At 40.2% G+C, this 15,732-nt stretch overlaps 2 protein-coding genes and 1 long non-coding RNA gene across 6 annotated transcripts; 1 reads left to right on the top strand and 2 right to left on the bottom strand.

Annotated features, from left to right (window-relative positions):
• Positions 1-89: 89 nt before the first annotated feature.
• On the top strand, positions 90-14,002 carry pigl (phosphatidylinositol glycan anchor biosynthesis, class L). The gene is made up of 7 exons (XM_034606102.1): positions 90-519; positions 1,725-1,824; positions 8,705-8,795; positions 9,911-9,978; positions 11,279-11,310; positions 12,541-12,674; positions 13,541-14,002. Exons 1-7 carry the CDS (start codon positions 273-275, stop codon positions 13,667-13,669), a joined length of 801 nt encoding a protein of 266 aa, XP_034461993.1. The 5' UTR covers positions 90-272; the 3' UTR covers positions 13,670-14,002.
• LOC117774076 lies at positions 7,799-8,689 on the bottom strand. The gene is made up of 2 exons (XR_004616015.1): positions 8,295-8,689; positions 7,799-8,261 (listed from the first exon to the last, which is right to left on the bottom strand). It is a non-coding gene; the product is annotated as an uncharacterized LOC117774076 (long non-coding RNA).
• On the bottom strand, positions 13,719-15,685 carry cenpv (centromere protein V). Of its 4 annotated transcripts, none has more exons than XM_034606114.1 (6): positions 15,437-15,685; positions 15,168-15,285; positions 14,983-15,077; positions 14,697-14,766; positions 14,497-14,611; positions 13,719-14,171 (listed from the first exon to the last, which is right to left on the bottom strand). In XM_034606114.1, exons 3-6 carry the CDS (start codon positions 15,072-15,074, stop codon positions 14,011-14,013), a joined length of 438 nt encoding a protein of 145 aa, XP_034462005.1. In that variant the 5' UTR covers positions 15,075-15,077; positions 15,168-15,285; positions 15,437-15,685; the 3' UTR covers positions 13,719-14,010. The 4 variants fall into 4 exon arrangements, with proteins under 4 accessions (XP_034462005.1, XP_034462004.1, XP_034462003.1 ...); XM_034606113.1 differs by having other exon boundaries at positions 15,168-15,288; XM_034606112.1 differs by having other exon boundaries at positions 14,983-15,075; positions 15,192-15,285; positions 15,437-15,682.
• Positions 15,686-15,732: the final 47 nt, after the last annotated feature.

Consider the following 15,732-nt stretch of genomic DNA (forward strand, 5'->3'; position numbering starts at 1 on the left):
CCAAATGAACTGAGAAAGCGACAGTGACTTCTGGGGAGAAAAAATACATTATTGTTGGGCTAAAAGGGGCAAGATGTGGCTTTGATGGAGTCAGTTTCAATGCTTTGATGCTTTGAAGAGGAGGTCGCCTCAGATACAGCACACAGACTTGCAGGTACCCCCAGAGAGGAAGAGGAAGAAGAAGGATACTGCGTACCTGTTTTACACGTGGAACTATTTACATTTCAGACTTTTGTTTTCACACGGATTGTTTACAGTAACGGTAAAAAATAATGACTATTTACCTTGGTGTCTTCATAGTTTTATCCTTTCTAATATGGATAAAATGCATTTACCGTCGACAGCGGCGAGCTTTGTTGAAGTCGTTGAAATATTTATCGAGCAGGGAAACAGTCGGCTCTGATATCAGAGCTCTGGTTGTTACTGCGCATCCGGATGATGAATGTATGTTCTTCGCGCCAACGATTATACGACTCGTGGAGTTGAATGCCAGCGTCCATTTGTTGTGTTTATCTGAAGGTACGGTGACAACACAGCGGTGGTTACACAATAATCACACACTAATGAGTCAATGTAAAGTTAGGGGACGAATTGTTATGGGTGTGGTCTGATGCTAACTAGTGTTAACCAGTCTTAGTTACATGTTAGACTCATGAGAGTTAAAAGAGAATAACAACAACACCTTTAAAGGAGGCAGAACATCACAAAACATCACAAACGTGTAGTTACAGTTTATGTACATTATCTGTCTCTGGTTTAAGGATTCCTGGGTCTGATTTATACATCATCATGTTGGCATGTGAGGTGCTAGAGACAATTCTACTCTACTGTGCACTGGTTTGATCTCTTAGGGCCTCCTTGCCTTAAAGTGGTTAAGGATAAAAGCGCAATTATTGCTGTCAATTACTGAAAACATACAGAGCTGAAAAACCTTTTTATTCATTCGATTGAAACAGAGCACATTGATGATGATAAGTTTACTAAAAATGTAAATATTCTACAGTTAAAGAGTTAAATGAATCACACTTTACCTCTGTTGTCGCTAGGCCGTAAGAAGCAGAAAAAAACCATCAAAGTCAGATTGATACTTTACACGTAACAACTACAGACACCATTATGCTAATGTTCAAAGCAAGAAAAGGACAAAACACATGACACTCAAGCTTAAGTAAAAGTTATCACAGCTATTGTTTTCCATTAGCCATTGTTTGAGATGACTTTGATGACTCCAACACTTACCTCCCTTTACTGGCTGCACAGTCTCTCCAAATGTGTTACACCCACATGACACCATACAGTCCTGTTGAGTAGTGCCATTAGTATTGTTGCCAGTGCCAGTGTCGATGATGTTGTGTCTTTTAGATAGACACAACATCATCAACCTAAACAGTGTCGAACAAATTTGTGTCACACGATTTTCAACCGCAACCATGTTCATTTTCATAAAAACAATGCTCTTTAATCAAGATAAATTTTGAGCCACATTAAAAGTGAAATACAAATGTAGTCATTTTTCAGTAGAAATATCCAACTTTGTCACACAGTCTAATGAATTTCCAAAAACGGGGACATTCCTTATCGTACTCGTAAAAACATGTCTACCCAGAATTTAAATCAGCACTCCAAAACAAGTGATGTTATATGATATTTCAAATTGAGATGAATATTTCACAGAGACGGAATTCACTAGTTTTCCTTTCGTTTTGTCTCCAAATATTCCACAGGAAACTACTACAATCAAGGAGCACAGCGTAAACAAGAACTTCTCAACAGCTGTGCCGTGTTGGGGATACCGGTCTCCAGAGTCACCATAGTCGACCATAGGTGAGCAGCCTTCTGCACCAAACACACAACATACTGTATATGACAATATTTCACTTGTGTGCCTTTGTAATGTTGACAGCACTGTATTTGTGTTGCCTATGATGTGTGATGTTGAATGTAAAGATCTGTGTGTTAAACATGATTGTGCCGTCTATTGCAGTATTGTTTAAAATAGACTAATTATTAGCTATAAAAAATATCTCATAGCAAAATGTGCCTACTCTGTCTTAAGTTCAGGACTCAGGTCTCAGCATTTCTGCCTGGTTGAGCTTATCAGTTAGAGCTGACCACAAATCACACTCACGCTACTACAACAGAGGCAAAACAATGCCAGTTTAAAAATACAGTACATGTTATCTTTTTGTGATCTGGCTTCAATAAGCCCAATATTGGCTGTCCTGGTAACCTCTACTATGATACTGGATATCAAATGGATCTTTTATGGCTACAAGCACGTTCATGTGAAAGAACTACATGGTTCTAACGATGTTGCTAGCAAACAACATAATCAGAACCATGAAAAAGATATTAATATGATATGAGAGGAAACGCTGATACCTGCAGGTAAATTCAGTTGTAGCAACATCCACAAGTGATATTCAGCAAAAAAATGTAAACAGTATGATCAAATAGTTAGAATAGAAAAGATATTTTTTATTAAATTAAATTAGGCTAAGGATATACTGTCAATAAGAACAGTATGTCTTTCTTACAGAGTGAGTAAAGTTATCTTCTCTGATGATAAACAAACTAAAACCATAAATCCTGCTTCGTAAAACATGCCTCTGATCTAGTCTGGTCCATTGCATCACGTTTGTGTGTAGCAGGGGAAATAAATGAGATGGCATTGATAGGTCTGATCTGTTGGACACAGAGCCCCCTAAAACCCCCCTATCTACAGTATAATCAAAATCTACACTTCTAGTAGTGTATCCTTCTCTAAAATTATAATTAAACAAGTTCCAAAGTTTTCCCCAATGCAAACTTTACATCAGTTTTTTGAGTTTACTAACTTATTTTAGTGGGACTGGGTTAAATTCCTTGTCATGTTTGCAACACTGAGCTGTTTGTTTGCTCCGAGCAATCTATCAATCTTTTTGACAGTTGTGATGGATCAGTCAATGTCAGTTATCCTGATTTGTGTGACTGTTGGGCTGGTTAATATGATTTTTGGCAGCGAATAAATTACTTTGTTTTCTCTACTAAATTAGATTATTAGATATTTTGGGGGTTTCCCAAATACAATCCCTCATTTAATAGCATCTGCTTCACCAGGTAGCTCAGATTTGCATTTCGATTTGCCGGTTACATATTTAAGTGTCAATGGATTTTAGTTATAGTTTTTTGTCTGGGTAAACCTTTGAGCATATCTTCCTCTCAGTGTTATGAATGAATGGTGCCACTCTGTGTCAGTGGTTCCCTAACAAATGCAGTGTTAAGAAACATTCTGGCTTTTGTATGTTAGCTTATTCATCTCAGTTCTCCAGGGAAATCCATAAAGAAAATGATCAAATGAGAATATATCACTTCACTTAATAAAATATTTATTTTTTTAAATGCCGTGAACTATATATAGAAACAGATACATTTTTCTTAGTGTGGCTATAAATGCCGCCAAGTTGAAACAAACTTAATCACAATCATTGTCATTTCATGTTCAAAGTGGCCAACAGAACTCAGAGACAGCACTTCAAACTTTATTGCTGTTCCTCTTGTGTTTTTTTCTATATTTTGTTTTCTTGTTGATGCAGCTGTACGGCTTTCAGTCCCCACGGCTCTGGATATTGGCAAGGTCAAGTTACAGAGAAAATAGTTGTTAAAGGTGTTGTTGAAAAAGCAGGATTTTTTTTCCCCCCGTGGAATGGATCAACCCTGCAGCTTCCCCTGAAAATGTTTGGAGTTTCTAAGAACCTCAGGGCAGTGTACATGTGAGAGTGTGCATGTTGGCTAGCCAGGAGAGCTGTATGAACTGTGGCACTAACCTGGAACTCACAGTAATAAGCTGGCAGCCTGCCGAGGTCGTCTGCCCCAGCGAACACTGCTGCTGTGTGTGTGTCCCTCTACTTATATCGTTGTGAGGACCATTTTAAGCATAGACGCTACAGAGTGAGGACATTTTTAGAAAGTGAGGACATTTTAATGGGTACTCTCTTTTCAATGGGCTGTTTGAGGGGGTAAGACTTGGTTTTAGAGTTAGGGTTAGAATTAGGTTTAGGTTAGGGTTAAGCATTTAGTTTGGATGGTTAACGTTAGGGTATAAGTGGCTAGGGAATGTATTATGTCAATGAATGTCCTCACTAAGATAGAAGAACAAACTGTGTGCGCATGCGTGTGTGTTTGCATACTTGTCTGTGTGTGTCTGTGACATCACAGTTTTATCATCTTGTGCACACAGAATATAGCTGAACTTTGATCTCAGTGCTGTCTGCACTTCTGTTTAACTGGAGTGTTGCCCATTTTCCCTTTCTGTGTATTCTGTTGTTTGCCCAAAACACACACCTAATCAGAACTTTGAGAGCTCTCTCTCTCTCTCTCTCTCTCTCTCTCTCTCTCTCTCTCTCTCTCTCTCTCTCTCCCCTCCTCCTCTTGTCCATGTCCGCTGGAGCCAACTGCCAAAGACTGTGGATAAATTTTGGCAGCCCTCTGAGCGCTGCTAATGTAGGTCATTCCAAACAGTTTTTCTCTTTGTGTGTCTTTACATGGTTAGCGAGGCTCTGGCTTTTTGCTCTTAACCTTCTCTGGCCACATATGACCTGCCTTGTTTTTCTCACTGGTCATTTTATTGTGCAAAAAGGAGGAAAAAGGGAAAAGGCAGTGCAAAATCAGTTGGCAAGTTCATTATACACACAACACAATACAGGGTGGAAAAATAGTGCTTCAGCTATAGGCAAACCTTAAGTGTTTGAAATAAAGTCAAGCGAAATGTCTTTAAAAATAAGGACCTTGTCTTAACGCAGATCTTTCTGCATGGGCAAAAACATTTGCCTCCGTTTTGTCTGCCAAACTACACTAACCAGGACATGTGCTCTGCATTGGAAAGTAGGCCTTGTCTGTTTCGTTGTAAAAAAAAAAAATCCATCTTAATGAGTCAATTTGTCTTGTAACGTCACTTAAAACCCAGCGACATCGTCCGTCCTAACCCTCTACAAGAGTGAGGAAAAACTGCCCAAAAAACACCCCAAACATTTAATGTGAGAAAAAAAAAACGTACAGTATGTGAGGTATCCCTCTCCCAGGACAGACAAGTGCATTAGATGTTCATAACAATATAACAATATTCATAACATTCATGTGAAAAGACAGCGTTTAAACAGTGTTTTAAGTATTAATGCAGGGGGAAATGTCTAACAGAGATGAATGGAGCAGCAATGACAATTGTAATGATAGCTGTATGGTCAGTAATAGTTATAGTAATAAACAGGTTAGAAACCACTGTGTTGCAAATCATCTTATATCAAGAAATACCTGCCACTGTCTGCATACAAGTAAACGAACATCAAGAGATGATCAGACCTAGTGAAACTGTATTAAAAATTAGCAATAAATGTTGTAGTAGTCACAACAATACTAGATGAATGCTAACTCTTTGCATTATGGGGAGTTTCTATGTACTTTCGTCTCATTCATTACGGTGGTGTGATGCACTGACGCCACTGGAAGTTTACAACAGAAGTCAAGGACACAGAGTGTGGGTTATGTTTCCTGATGACAGATCTGGGTGAAACTTTCCCACTCGTAACTGCAGCCCGGCTCTCCAAGATGACAAGAAAAACACGTGGATTCTGTTGTAAAATAGGCTTTTCACTTTAATGCACACTGAATAGGACAGCTGTGTTGACAGTATCTGGGGCTCCAGTGCATGTTGGGGCCTTTGTGATCAAGCTGGATCTGAGCACGCTCTGCTGCCTCTCCATTTGCACTGGCTTGACCTCTGTCTGCTCCCTGGACTCCATTATAGCTGCAAAGATCCAGCCATTCCACTCCTTCATTACATTATCCATCAGACTGAACTGAGGCCTCTCAGCCATCACATGTCTCAGTAATTCTAAAAATGTCTCTCTGTCCCTGATAACATACCACTAACATGTAAAAAAAAAACCTCAGCAACCTTTAAAAAGGGAAAGTAGAATTTACTGCAGTAACACTCTACTTCCCTTCCCCCCAACACAACATTTAAATATACATTGATCAATGGTAAAAAATAGCCCGGGCTGATTTATAACCACATGGCAGGGCGCAGTAAATTATGGAGAGATGTTCCAGCCCTGCCACTGACCTCAGGCTGTGCTTTTATCCCAGATACATTTGTCACTACCACACACTGGCCTCTGCACAGTAAAACAGTTCAATTCCCAGTTATTGAATTTTGCAGGCAGCAGAAAACTCACATTAATCACATTAGATTGCTTTTGTTCTGACTTTTTTTCTGTTTTTTAACTAACATTATTTCCTTTTACTTTCCTGACAGCTCATTTCCTTAACATGCCAGAATATTAGCAAAAGTTTGTAACTCATTGGATGGAAACAAAAACATATATATTGCTGTTGTTACTATAGTTGTTACTACCTTATTACACTTGGATATTGTGGGTGTACTGTAGGCATTTAGGGGCATCTCAACCATTCCCAGCAGGACATATAATCTGACTGTGTGGACAGAAGTCTGGCACTTTCACAGCCCTGTGGTCCATGTGACCAGACTAAACAAGCTCTCTCTCTCTCTCTCTCTCTCTCTCTCTCGCTCTCTCTCTCTCCCACACACACACACACACACACACGCACACACATGCAGAATCCCCTGACTGGGCCAACGTTCAACAGCTGCATATAGATGCCTGCAAGCAATTAGACATCCATATGCAAAGCTAGAACAGGGAGGCAGGGAGGTTACTTTAGGACATTTTGTACTGTTGCCATGGCGAAGTTGACACTCAGCCTGCATCCTGCTTGAGAAAGGTCAGGTGTCTGATATCTTTTGTTCATTTGTCTTTTTTCCCCCTCCTTGCCGACTTGTGCTTAGCTACGGTTGTCAGGCTGTAAGACATAATAATATATTATAAATAAATAAATGCAGCAGAGCAGAAGAGACTGAGTGTTAAAACATGAGATGCAATGAAACTGAATATTTGGCTAATTCATATGATGCACTTTGGCACAAACTATTACATGTTTCCATCAGCTTTTTTAGCTGACAGACATGGGGACATTGAGGTTGTATTTTATTAATTGAGGCAGCATTTAGCATCTCTTCAGATAAGACAACTTTAAATTTCAAGAAAACATGCCCTCTCAGCCTTTACAATATGTCGGTCACTTTTAGCAAAGTGTCCCAGCAACACACTCTGGCAATGACAGACAGTTTTAAACTATCTCTGAACCTCCAACTCTCCGCCCCTAATCCCCCGGACATTGCCGAGCCCTCCATCCCACCCCCCACTCCCAGAGCCCTGACCCTCACATCGCAGGCAGCCAATAGATTTGTGGCCTAATCCATCACTTCCCTGCACCGGCTCAACCGTCCTGACTCATTGTTTGCCACGAAGGGGAGGGGAACAACTGTTGACACACACCGAACTCAGCTTTATGCACTTTCAAATACATACATGCACTATCACTCGCACCAACCATGGGCCTCCCCAAGTGAACAACAACACCTCAAGTCCTTGATTCTGATCCTTTCCTTGTCAAACCAGCACCTCCACTGTTATGCAGTCATTTCAGTGTTTCTTCAACATAGTGCAAAGAATTGATCTACTTAAAATGCAACCCTGAGATCTTTTCCTTTTTGTGTGAACTGTTGTGTCCGAGTGTGTTTTTAAGCTCTTCTCGTGTAACAGACTGGTTTCTCTGGAGTTCATGAGGAACAGTCATAAACAACCACATTATTATTTTCTATACTGAGAAAAGAAAATATATCAGCCTAAAATGGCGTCTGTGTATGTAATGTAGGCTCAGAGCTTGAGCTGGTCAGGTGTGTGTTCTCCATGTTGTCTCACGCCTGCAGTTTCAGATGAGCAGGATGCTATGAGGGTTTCCTGACCCTTAACCCCCAGACTTCCCTGCATGCCCTCGTGTTTGCATTCCACAGCAGCCTATTTTCAAACGCATGGGTTAAATCTGCTCTGTGCAGAAATCCTGTGCTTTAGACAGGAATGAGACGGTTCAGCCTCAGAAACATTCAGTGAGCTTAGGTTGCATAAACTGTTTCTGACTCTCAGTTACAGTGGAGTTATGGTTGTATCTCAAGCTGTCTCACACATGAACTCTGGAAAATGCCTGGACAAGTGGGCCCAGGCATTCCCCGGCTTTGCCTTTCATATATGAAGAACGCAGCAGGAGATTGTCTGAGTCAGATGCATTAACAAGAACAGGAAAACAGAACAACAAACAGAATTCAGGTGAGGGGTGGCGTCTGGGTAGAGCACACAGGAGGCAGGCTATTGTGTATTAATTCTGCTACGAAAAATCACATGTTTTTGATTACAGCACATCAACACCCACTTCAGCCCTTATCACCAAAAGCTCTTCAATCTTTGCATCTGTCACATCATCAAAATGGCCACACGCTCGTGGTGAATTCTCCGGACATAATCCTGCTGTATATTCACATTGGCTCATTTGGACACTCTCTGGAATTATTGGCAGGAAAACCTGGAGCAGTTGACGTAGGGCTACAGGAAAGCCAAAGTAAGACAGTTTGTTGGCCAAGACATGTCATTGTCCAATGTCTGGAACAACTGACATTTGAGTTTTCACATCCAGGCCCTCTGGATAATTTCAGGAGAATATCCAGAGTTCAGTGCATGTCTTAAAGCAGCTTCAGTAAAACACAATATTCATATTAACTTTGATAACCAGATTCTCTTTCTTTGCTCTCCAGAAAACTTCCAGACGACCCCAAAGCCGAATGGAGCATCTCTTTGGTCTCCTCTCTAATTGTGAAGCACATTAGAGCCCATTCCTTCAACATGGTATGATGTTAATACAGTTTCTTGCCATTCTGTGAAAGGATCCTATATTGTTTTGTTTTTACTGTATGTTTTGGCACACTGCTAGTTCATTATCCTAGTTCCACTGTGGTCTGGGTAATAATCCTGTCAGCCTCTCTTTTTGTCCAGTGCAGACTGCATTTTCAGCCTCCCTAAAAAAAACAGGGGAAATGGTCTCTGCTGCAGGAGAAAGTTTGGATTTAGTTTCTGAGATTCTTATCAGCCCCAGAGCAGTTCTGAGCTATTAGCTACTGGGAATGTGGCAAATTTAGAATTAAGGAATTTTCATCCAGTCTATCTCAACAAGGAAAAAAACAGTCAAACAGCTTGATGAACAGAAAATACAGCAGCAATTGTAAAAGAAAACAAGTTCTTTGGGTTGATAATTAGGAAGTACAGCTGAGTTCCTCCGTCCTTTGGATGCTGATCTCTTTTGTCATCAAAGACAGCAACAAACACACATCCTGCCTCCTCCCATCCTCTCAAGCTCAACAGTAAAAGTGCTTCCAGACAATTAGAGAATCATGTCAGTCTCACAGCAACATCTGCTCTGTATTTTAAAACAGTGATGTTTACACACAACCAGATGTGAAAAGTTATTAATTTCCCCCTCTTTTAACCAGATTGTTTCAGTATTCAAACATTATACCATTGTTACATTACATTTCATTTAGCTGACGCACTGTCTCACTTTTACTCTGCAACCCAGCCCAATCTAACAGATTCTGGGTGTAGTAGTTTACTCATAATATGTAGTGGTTGGGAGTTTAAACTTATGCTTGATTGTAAAGACATAGTCATGGTAGAATACGCCTAAGCATAGCACATGCCAAGTCTTTAGTCGAGCACTTTTTCTTTCCCTTTGACCTGATTCTTTTTTTTACTTGCTTCCTCCAGTGTGCAAGCATGCACACAGAAAAGGGCTTTTTAAATATCAGTTGTCAGCTGCCAAGCAGCTCCACAGTCAGACACAGAAACCCTTTAACTAACCCTACCAGCATCTGCCCCTCTGTTGTTGCCTCAGTTTATTTAATTTCACTCTTAGATATCCTGACTCTGGCTCTTCACCCGTACAATGAGATATTTTGTTGTTTCAGGTGCTGACCTTCGATGGAAGAGGAGTGAGTGGCCATGCCAACCACATAGCCATCCATAAAGCTGTAAGGTACAGCCTGAACTTTAAGGCTTTGCCATCAGAAAATCGTATAAATTTAACTTAGAAAGGCTATCTTCAGGGATATGATGTGGCTCACACACATGCACACAGTAACCAGCCTACTCCATAATCGTAAAAGGATCGTAAAAGGAAAATGAAGAACATTTAGACTCACATCAACATCCATATCTCCAGATCCTTCACCACAAGCACACATGCTAAGACAAAAACACACACACGCACACACACACACACACACACACACCATGTTTTTCAGAATTGGTCTCTTACATAGCTGAGAGGTCATCCAAACAGTCCTGGCTCTGCTCCCAGAGAGCAGCAGTAAATCCTGTCCCTGAAGTGGTGAGGTGGAAGGGCAGCTCTGGTTTGGTGAGGCAAACCAAGCAAGTTACATCCGACTATTGGTTTTAAAAAAGTGTTTTGCTCTGTGAAGTGTACATTGCTGTCCCCATATTGCACTGATTTTCCCTCACTGGGCCTATATAGTTCTGTCAAACTGTGGGCCTCATCTGTTCAAAATATGTATACTCTTCAACTCACATATCCTTATTCCCATTAGGATGAAACCCATAGGGATTTGAATTTACGCTCCTAATCTCAGCAGTTTGCTGTTGGGTTTTGTTTTCCTCCATATTTTAAAACTATTGCATATCGAAATGTAAGCTTGACTAACACTTGAAGAACTACAATCCCCTTAAATTGAATCAAACTGCAACACATTTCACACACTCTGAAGGAATTGAAAAATGCCTTATCAGCGATTGGAAGTCCTGGATCCATCACCTGATCCAGATCTGCGCCAAAATGTAATTAGTTCCTCCCTGACCTATACCATATACTATATATATATATATGGTATGGAAGTATGTGTGTGTGTATATATATATATATATATATACGTCCACCGAGTTTCATGGAAATGCGTTCAGATGTTTTTTCGTCATCTTGTTTACACACAAACAAACTGACAGGAGTGAAAACATGATGTTGTTGCTACACTGAAAAGAAACCTCCAGCAGTCAATACAGCATGACCCCAAAACACACATGGTGCTAGATTTGCTGCAACACTGAGTTTACAGCGACTGACTTTATATCCATTTGTGTTGAAATCAGTTTAACCAAACTTAAATCACAGTTACATATTGTAAGTAAAGCATGACATGATTGCTACTTAATGCAAACCTGACAGGGTTTGTGTCAGTACAGATGTATAATCTCTGTGACAGTCATGTTTGCATCCTGGACATTTTCATTGTGTAACATTGTGTTTTTCTCTCCTTCTACAGCCACCTTGCTTCCACTGGACAAGTACCTGATGGTATGTTTGACATAAAGAAAACTTTAAAGAAGTTTATATTTTCAAAATCTGTGAGCACAGTGTCACAGATTGGATTCACTGGTCACTCTTGTATTGTTTCTACTACATATATGAAGTGCAACGATAATGAGTACATGTGCTCATAATTGTATTAATATCTAAACTTTAAGGGAAGAGCTCAAATCAAATATACAGATCTGCCTCACAGCTAGACAAGACAGGAAGAAGAAGCATTACCTTGCCAGTCTGCATTTTTCACATTGAGAATCCTGGAAAGGACTCTGAACACACTGGGCATTTTGTTAATGTACAGCGCCCTCTTCTGATCAAAACGGTTGCGTGAGTCTTGTGTCTTTTAAACTGTTTGGTCTGCTGGTGGCAGCAGAAGGCCAGCTGGATACTAGAAAGAAACAGTTGTATAGCAAATGTTTCTTTTACAAGTGTGTGCCCACGAACTAAATATAATGTCAATCCAAATGTTCATGATTTTGACTTTCAGTTGCCTTGTCTCATGATGACTCCCATGGGGATTTTTTTTAAATAGAATGTGAAAGGGAAAGTGGGACAGTGAGGGGGGTACATGTAACAGGAAGGCTACTTTGCTTGTAAGGAAAACATTCAGTTCCACAGAGTTTGCAGACACCATGATAAGAAACAAGCATCCCATGTAGTTAATCATACATGTGATCTAAACTGTTCCACCAGGCTGTTGAATGGCTTCATCGTCCTAGCAACAGCAAACACACACTTTATTCAAGACAAAAAGACTTTGTTCTTCCTTGAACCCTGTCTCTGCAGTGAGCAATCTTGAAAACATGCACACAGGTTATACATTACCAGACAGAATCTAACCTGCTGGCCGGTTCTCCCTGTGGCCTGTGGGCGAGGCTGGAGAGAATTAGGCTCAACGTGACTGTAATAAGCCTCCTCACCTTGCAGAGCAGTGAGACTCCCTGCTCATTACCAGCAGCTTTAAGCTTCTTGTGCTCCACAAACTCCTGCTGCATGACAAATGTTACAGTCGAAGATGCCATTACCATATTTGCAGTCTGTGCTTGCTAATAGAATCCGATAGTTTTACACTTAACTCCCGTACTGTGGTTCTTACAACCTATAACACAAAGGGCAGCTTGAGTTTGCTACTTTGAGCATGTCCTGATTAACTGTCTGCTGCTTCAGTGAATGTTTAAGAACATTAGCAGCTAACTGGGTCTCTGTCTCTTCTCCCAGACTGCTGTTTGCTCTCCCTGGTGACCGTCGGCCTCCTCAGGAAGTATATCTCCTTCCTGGAGCTCCCCCTCAGCTGGCTGCTCTCCTCGTGTCTCTGCTGTGTTATAGGCTCACAGGGCTACAGGAAAGCCAAAGTAAGACCATTTGTTGGCCAAGACCTGTAACTGTAGAGTCTTAGAGGGCAAACATCATTTAAACTGGTTCAGTATTTGTGCTGAAAAAGCCAGAGTGGAGATGAAGTTAGTAAAAAGAGACGCTTCACTAAAGTGGGGAGCTGAGTTTAGATTATCTTATTAAGCTTATAGTACATTAATACATTTACACTAGATTTAAAATTTGTCACCTGTTATTTAGCTCGGAAATACATTGAGGTAGAGACAATTTACAATATTGCTGAGTACAGGGAATAAACAGTGCTGCCTGCCTGTTTGCACTGTTTGCTTATTCATGGCTGGAAAATGTGCAATAATGCCTACATACATATTCCCACAAAGTATACACTTTGGCTTTACCCTTTCATCCTCAAAAATATATAGTATTACACTATTGTATTTAACTTTTTCACATTAAGCCCTTTTTACTTTATTCTATTTAGATTTAATGATTGCCCTCATTGTACTGCTGTCCTGACCTGTCCTTCTCGTCCAACACTTTTCATTGTACTGTTGATCCTGCGATAACTTACAAATAAAACTTGAAACTCTTAAACCTTTTTGAAAGTAAAGAAAACGTTCCAAGACACCAAGACCAACCAAATAAGAAGCAGTAAATTTAGCAAAATGGCAAAAGCAAGAGCAAAAGTAAAAGATTCGGGAATAAATACAGTTCATAACATTTTATTTAAAGCAAATGAATCAATCAAAACAAATGAATCAGCTAAAACAAGAAAAGCTTCAGGTAAAATAAAGTGACATTAAAAACTGTTTCCAGTGTTCAGTGCATTTTTTAAATGTCACCATCATCTAAAACAGAAAATTATAATCTCTCTTTTTCTTGTCAGGCTGCAATGCTCTGCCATCGCACTCAACTCCTGTGGTTTCGACATCTGTACGTCGCCTTCTCGCGCTACATGTTCATAAACACATTCCAGATGATCCCACAAGGACCAAAGAACCTGAAGATCTATTAAAAGTTTGTTCCGTCCTGATGCACTGATTGTTACACTAGCCGTGAATTTACTAGCTTTTTTACACATCTGATGAGCTGTTTGGCTCACAGTGAATAAAGATGTATTGTTTATTGGCTAAAGTAGCCTGAATACTGTTTTTCACAAGACATCCACAAAAGAAGCTGACAGTCGTTTTTTAAATGGCAACAATAGAAATGTCTGTTGCCTTGTTGCTATAGAAATGTCTTTATTGTTTTCAGTCATTACACTGTATAAAAACACTAAGCTTGGAAACAGGGTCCAAAATACTGTACAGTATATCTTGTGTACTACTGATTAAAAATGTTTTTGATTCTTGTATGTTATCCTGTTATTTTCTTTCCCTCCACTGGGTCCGGTGCAGGTCTAGACATGTCCCTGATGCTCTTGTGAGCTTGCATGCTTTCCTCCCACTTCTCCCCACAGAATGTCTCCACTGTGGAACTTTGCACTGTACCTGGATCCAGACAGTGTGGAGCAATGCCTGGGAAGAAAAAACCATAGCAACAAAGGGCCATTCATTTGTTTGCATATAAACAATACAGTCCACAGTCTGCAGCACATTTCAGCAACAATTTGCTGAACCGTTTTACCACCTCAGATTTCAGTTGGTGCAAAATATTAGGCTTACAGTCTTTTCCTGAGGTCACTGTTAGAGTCTTCAAGTCCCATTGTAAACATTTCTCTTTATATGAGTATATGCCATGGAAGAAGGGCATTAGACAGCAGACATGTCAGCTTGGAGTAAACACGACAGGAGGATGTTGAAATAAGTTTACACCACATGTGACAACGTGTCAGGGGCGTACCATATCCATCTGGGTTGGAGCGAGGTGTGGAGAAACTTTGAACTCCACAGGTTTTACAGAAGGTGTGTTGAGCAACATGAGTGTTGAATGTGTAGGTCGTCAGACTATCCAACCCCTGGAAAGACATTTTAAAAAATAACATTATTTGCTTAAAATGTTTATGAGAGTTTAAAGTTGTAATGAAAAGCATTGTTTCCTACCTGTAGGAGTGTGAATTGATTTTTTGGAACAATGAAATGATGGTGTTGTTTCTTTGTGCAAATGCTACAACTGGAAAAGAAACATACATCAGTTTAAAATAAGAGGAAAAATTGGACAAGCAGCAACACATTGTTTGAAATCTCTTTACTATCATTACTTAAAATATTTCTTCTGGGCCAAAATGACCATTGTGGCAGAGGACTACCTATTGATTTTAGATTTAAAATAGTCTTGATTTATTTTTATATAATTATGAAACATTGAAATTTAATTAACTAAACATACTTGCAGTGGAAAACATGGAGGTCTGGAGAACTCCAGACTTCAAATCGAACAGCTCCACAGTGGCAGCCACCTGTATGTTTTACAAGATCCATTCTGTGGGTGTAAAGAAAAGATCAAACCATTGTGTTGAATACATATGTTCGTATTGTTGTATTATGGGATGGTCAGCCTGAATTCAGTTATGTTGCTGTCAACAGGAATCTATTTACCCAGCTCCTCCTTGAGGTTCTGGAAAAACTAGTGTGACGTGTTTGTTGTGCAACCTGCTGACGTGGGACTAGGCGTTCCAACCTAACAACCACCCTGCTGAGGAAAACATAATGGCCCTAATCAAAGTCCATCACTGATAACAGTCACATTTACATGAAAAGCCTCCTGCCCTCAAACAGCTTTGACCCAATCACTGCTGCTGATGTAGTCACTAAATATGTCAATTCAATGAAAAAGTAGGTACCTTTATGCTGATAAAGCGTCGAGTTTGCTGTTCCAAGCCAAGATAACTTCAAATGTGTGTGCTAACAGGGTCGGCTTCCACAGTTCTCGGCTGATCCTATTGCTTGAAAAATTGTTTTTCCTGGAACACTTGGAGGCAGCACATAATAGTTCCAAGGAGAGGGGGTAGGGCAGACTACAGCAGGTTTCGCACAAACACATTCGTCAGAGCTTCAACCAGTTCAGCCACACACCCAGCAGCTCAGTGAAAGGCCCTGGGGCGGTTCATCACGAGTTGGGTATCATATGACAGCGTGC

Source organism: Hippoglossus hippoglossus, chromosome 14, assembly GCF_009819705.1.
Source record: "Hippoglossus hippoglossus isolate fHipHip1 chromosome 14, fHipHip1.pri, whole genome shotgun sequence".
Lineage (NCBI taxonomy): Eukaryota > Metazoa > Chordata > Actinopteri > Pleuronectiformes > Pleuronectidae > Hippoglossus > Hippoglossus hippoglossus.

What these genes read in the sequence shown, in the direction of transcription:
- pigl (XM_034606102.1), top strand. Translation starts at nt 273, where the DNA reads ATGACTATTTACCTTGGTGTCTTCATAGTTTTATCCTTTCTAATATGG. An exon ending in GAGCCCATTCCTTCAACATG is followed by an intron (nt 8,796 to 9,910) that starts GTATGATGTTAA and finishes TTGTTGTTTCAG; the next exon opens with GTGCTGACCTTCGATGGAAG. An exon ending in AGGGCTACAGGAAAGCCAAA is followed by an intron (nt 12,675 to 13,540) that starts GTAAGACCATTT and finishes TTTTCTTGTCAG; the next exon opens with GCTGCAATGCTCTGCCATCG.
- cenpv (XM_034606114.1), bottom strand. Translation starts at nt 15,074, where the DNA reads ATGGATCTTGTAAAACATACAGGTGGCTGCCACTGTGGAGCTGTTCGA. An exon ending in CTCCATGTTTTCCACTGCAA is followed by an intron (nt 14,767 to 14,982) that starts GTATGTTTAGTT and finishes TTTCTTTTCCAG; the next exon opens with TTGTAGCATTTGCACAAAGA. An exon ending in ATCAATTCACACTCCTACAG is followed by an intron (nt 14,612 to 14,696) that starts GTAGGAAACAAT and finishes ATGTCTTTCCAG; the next exon opens with GGGTTGGATAGTCTGACGAC.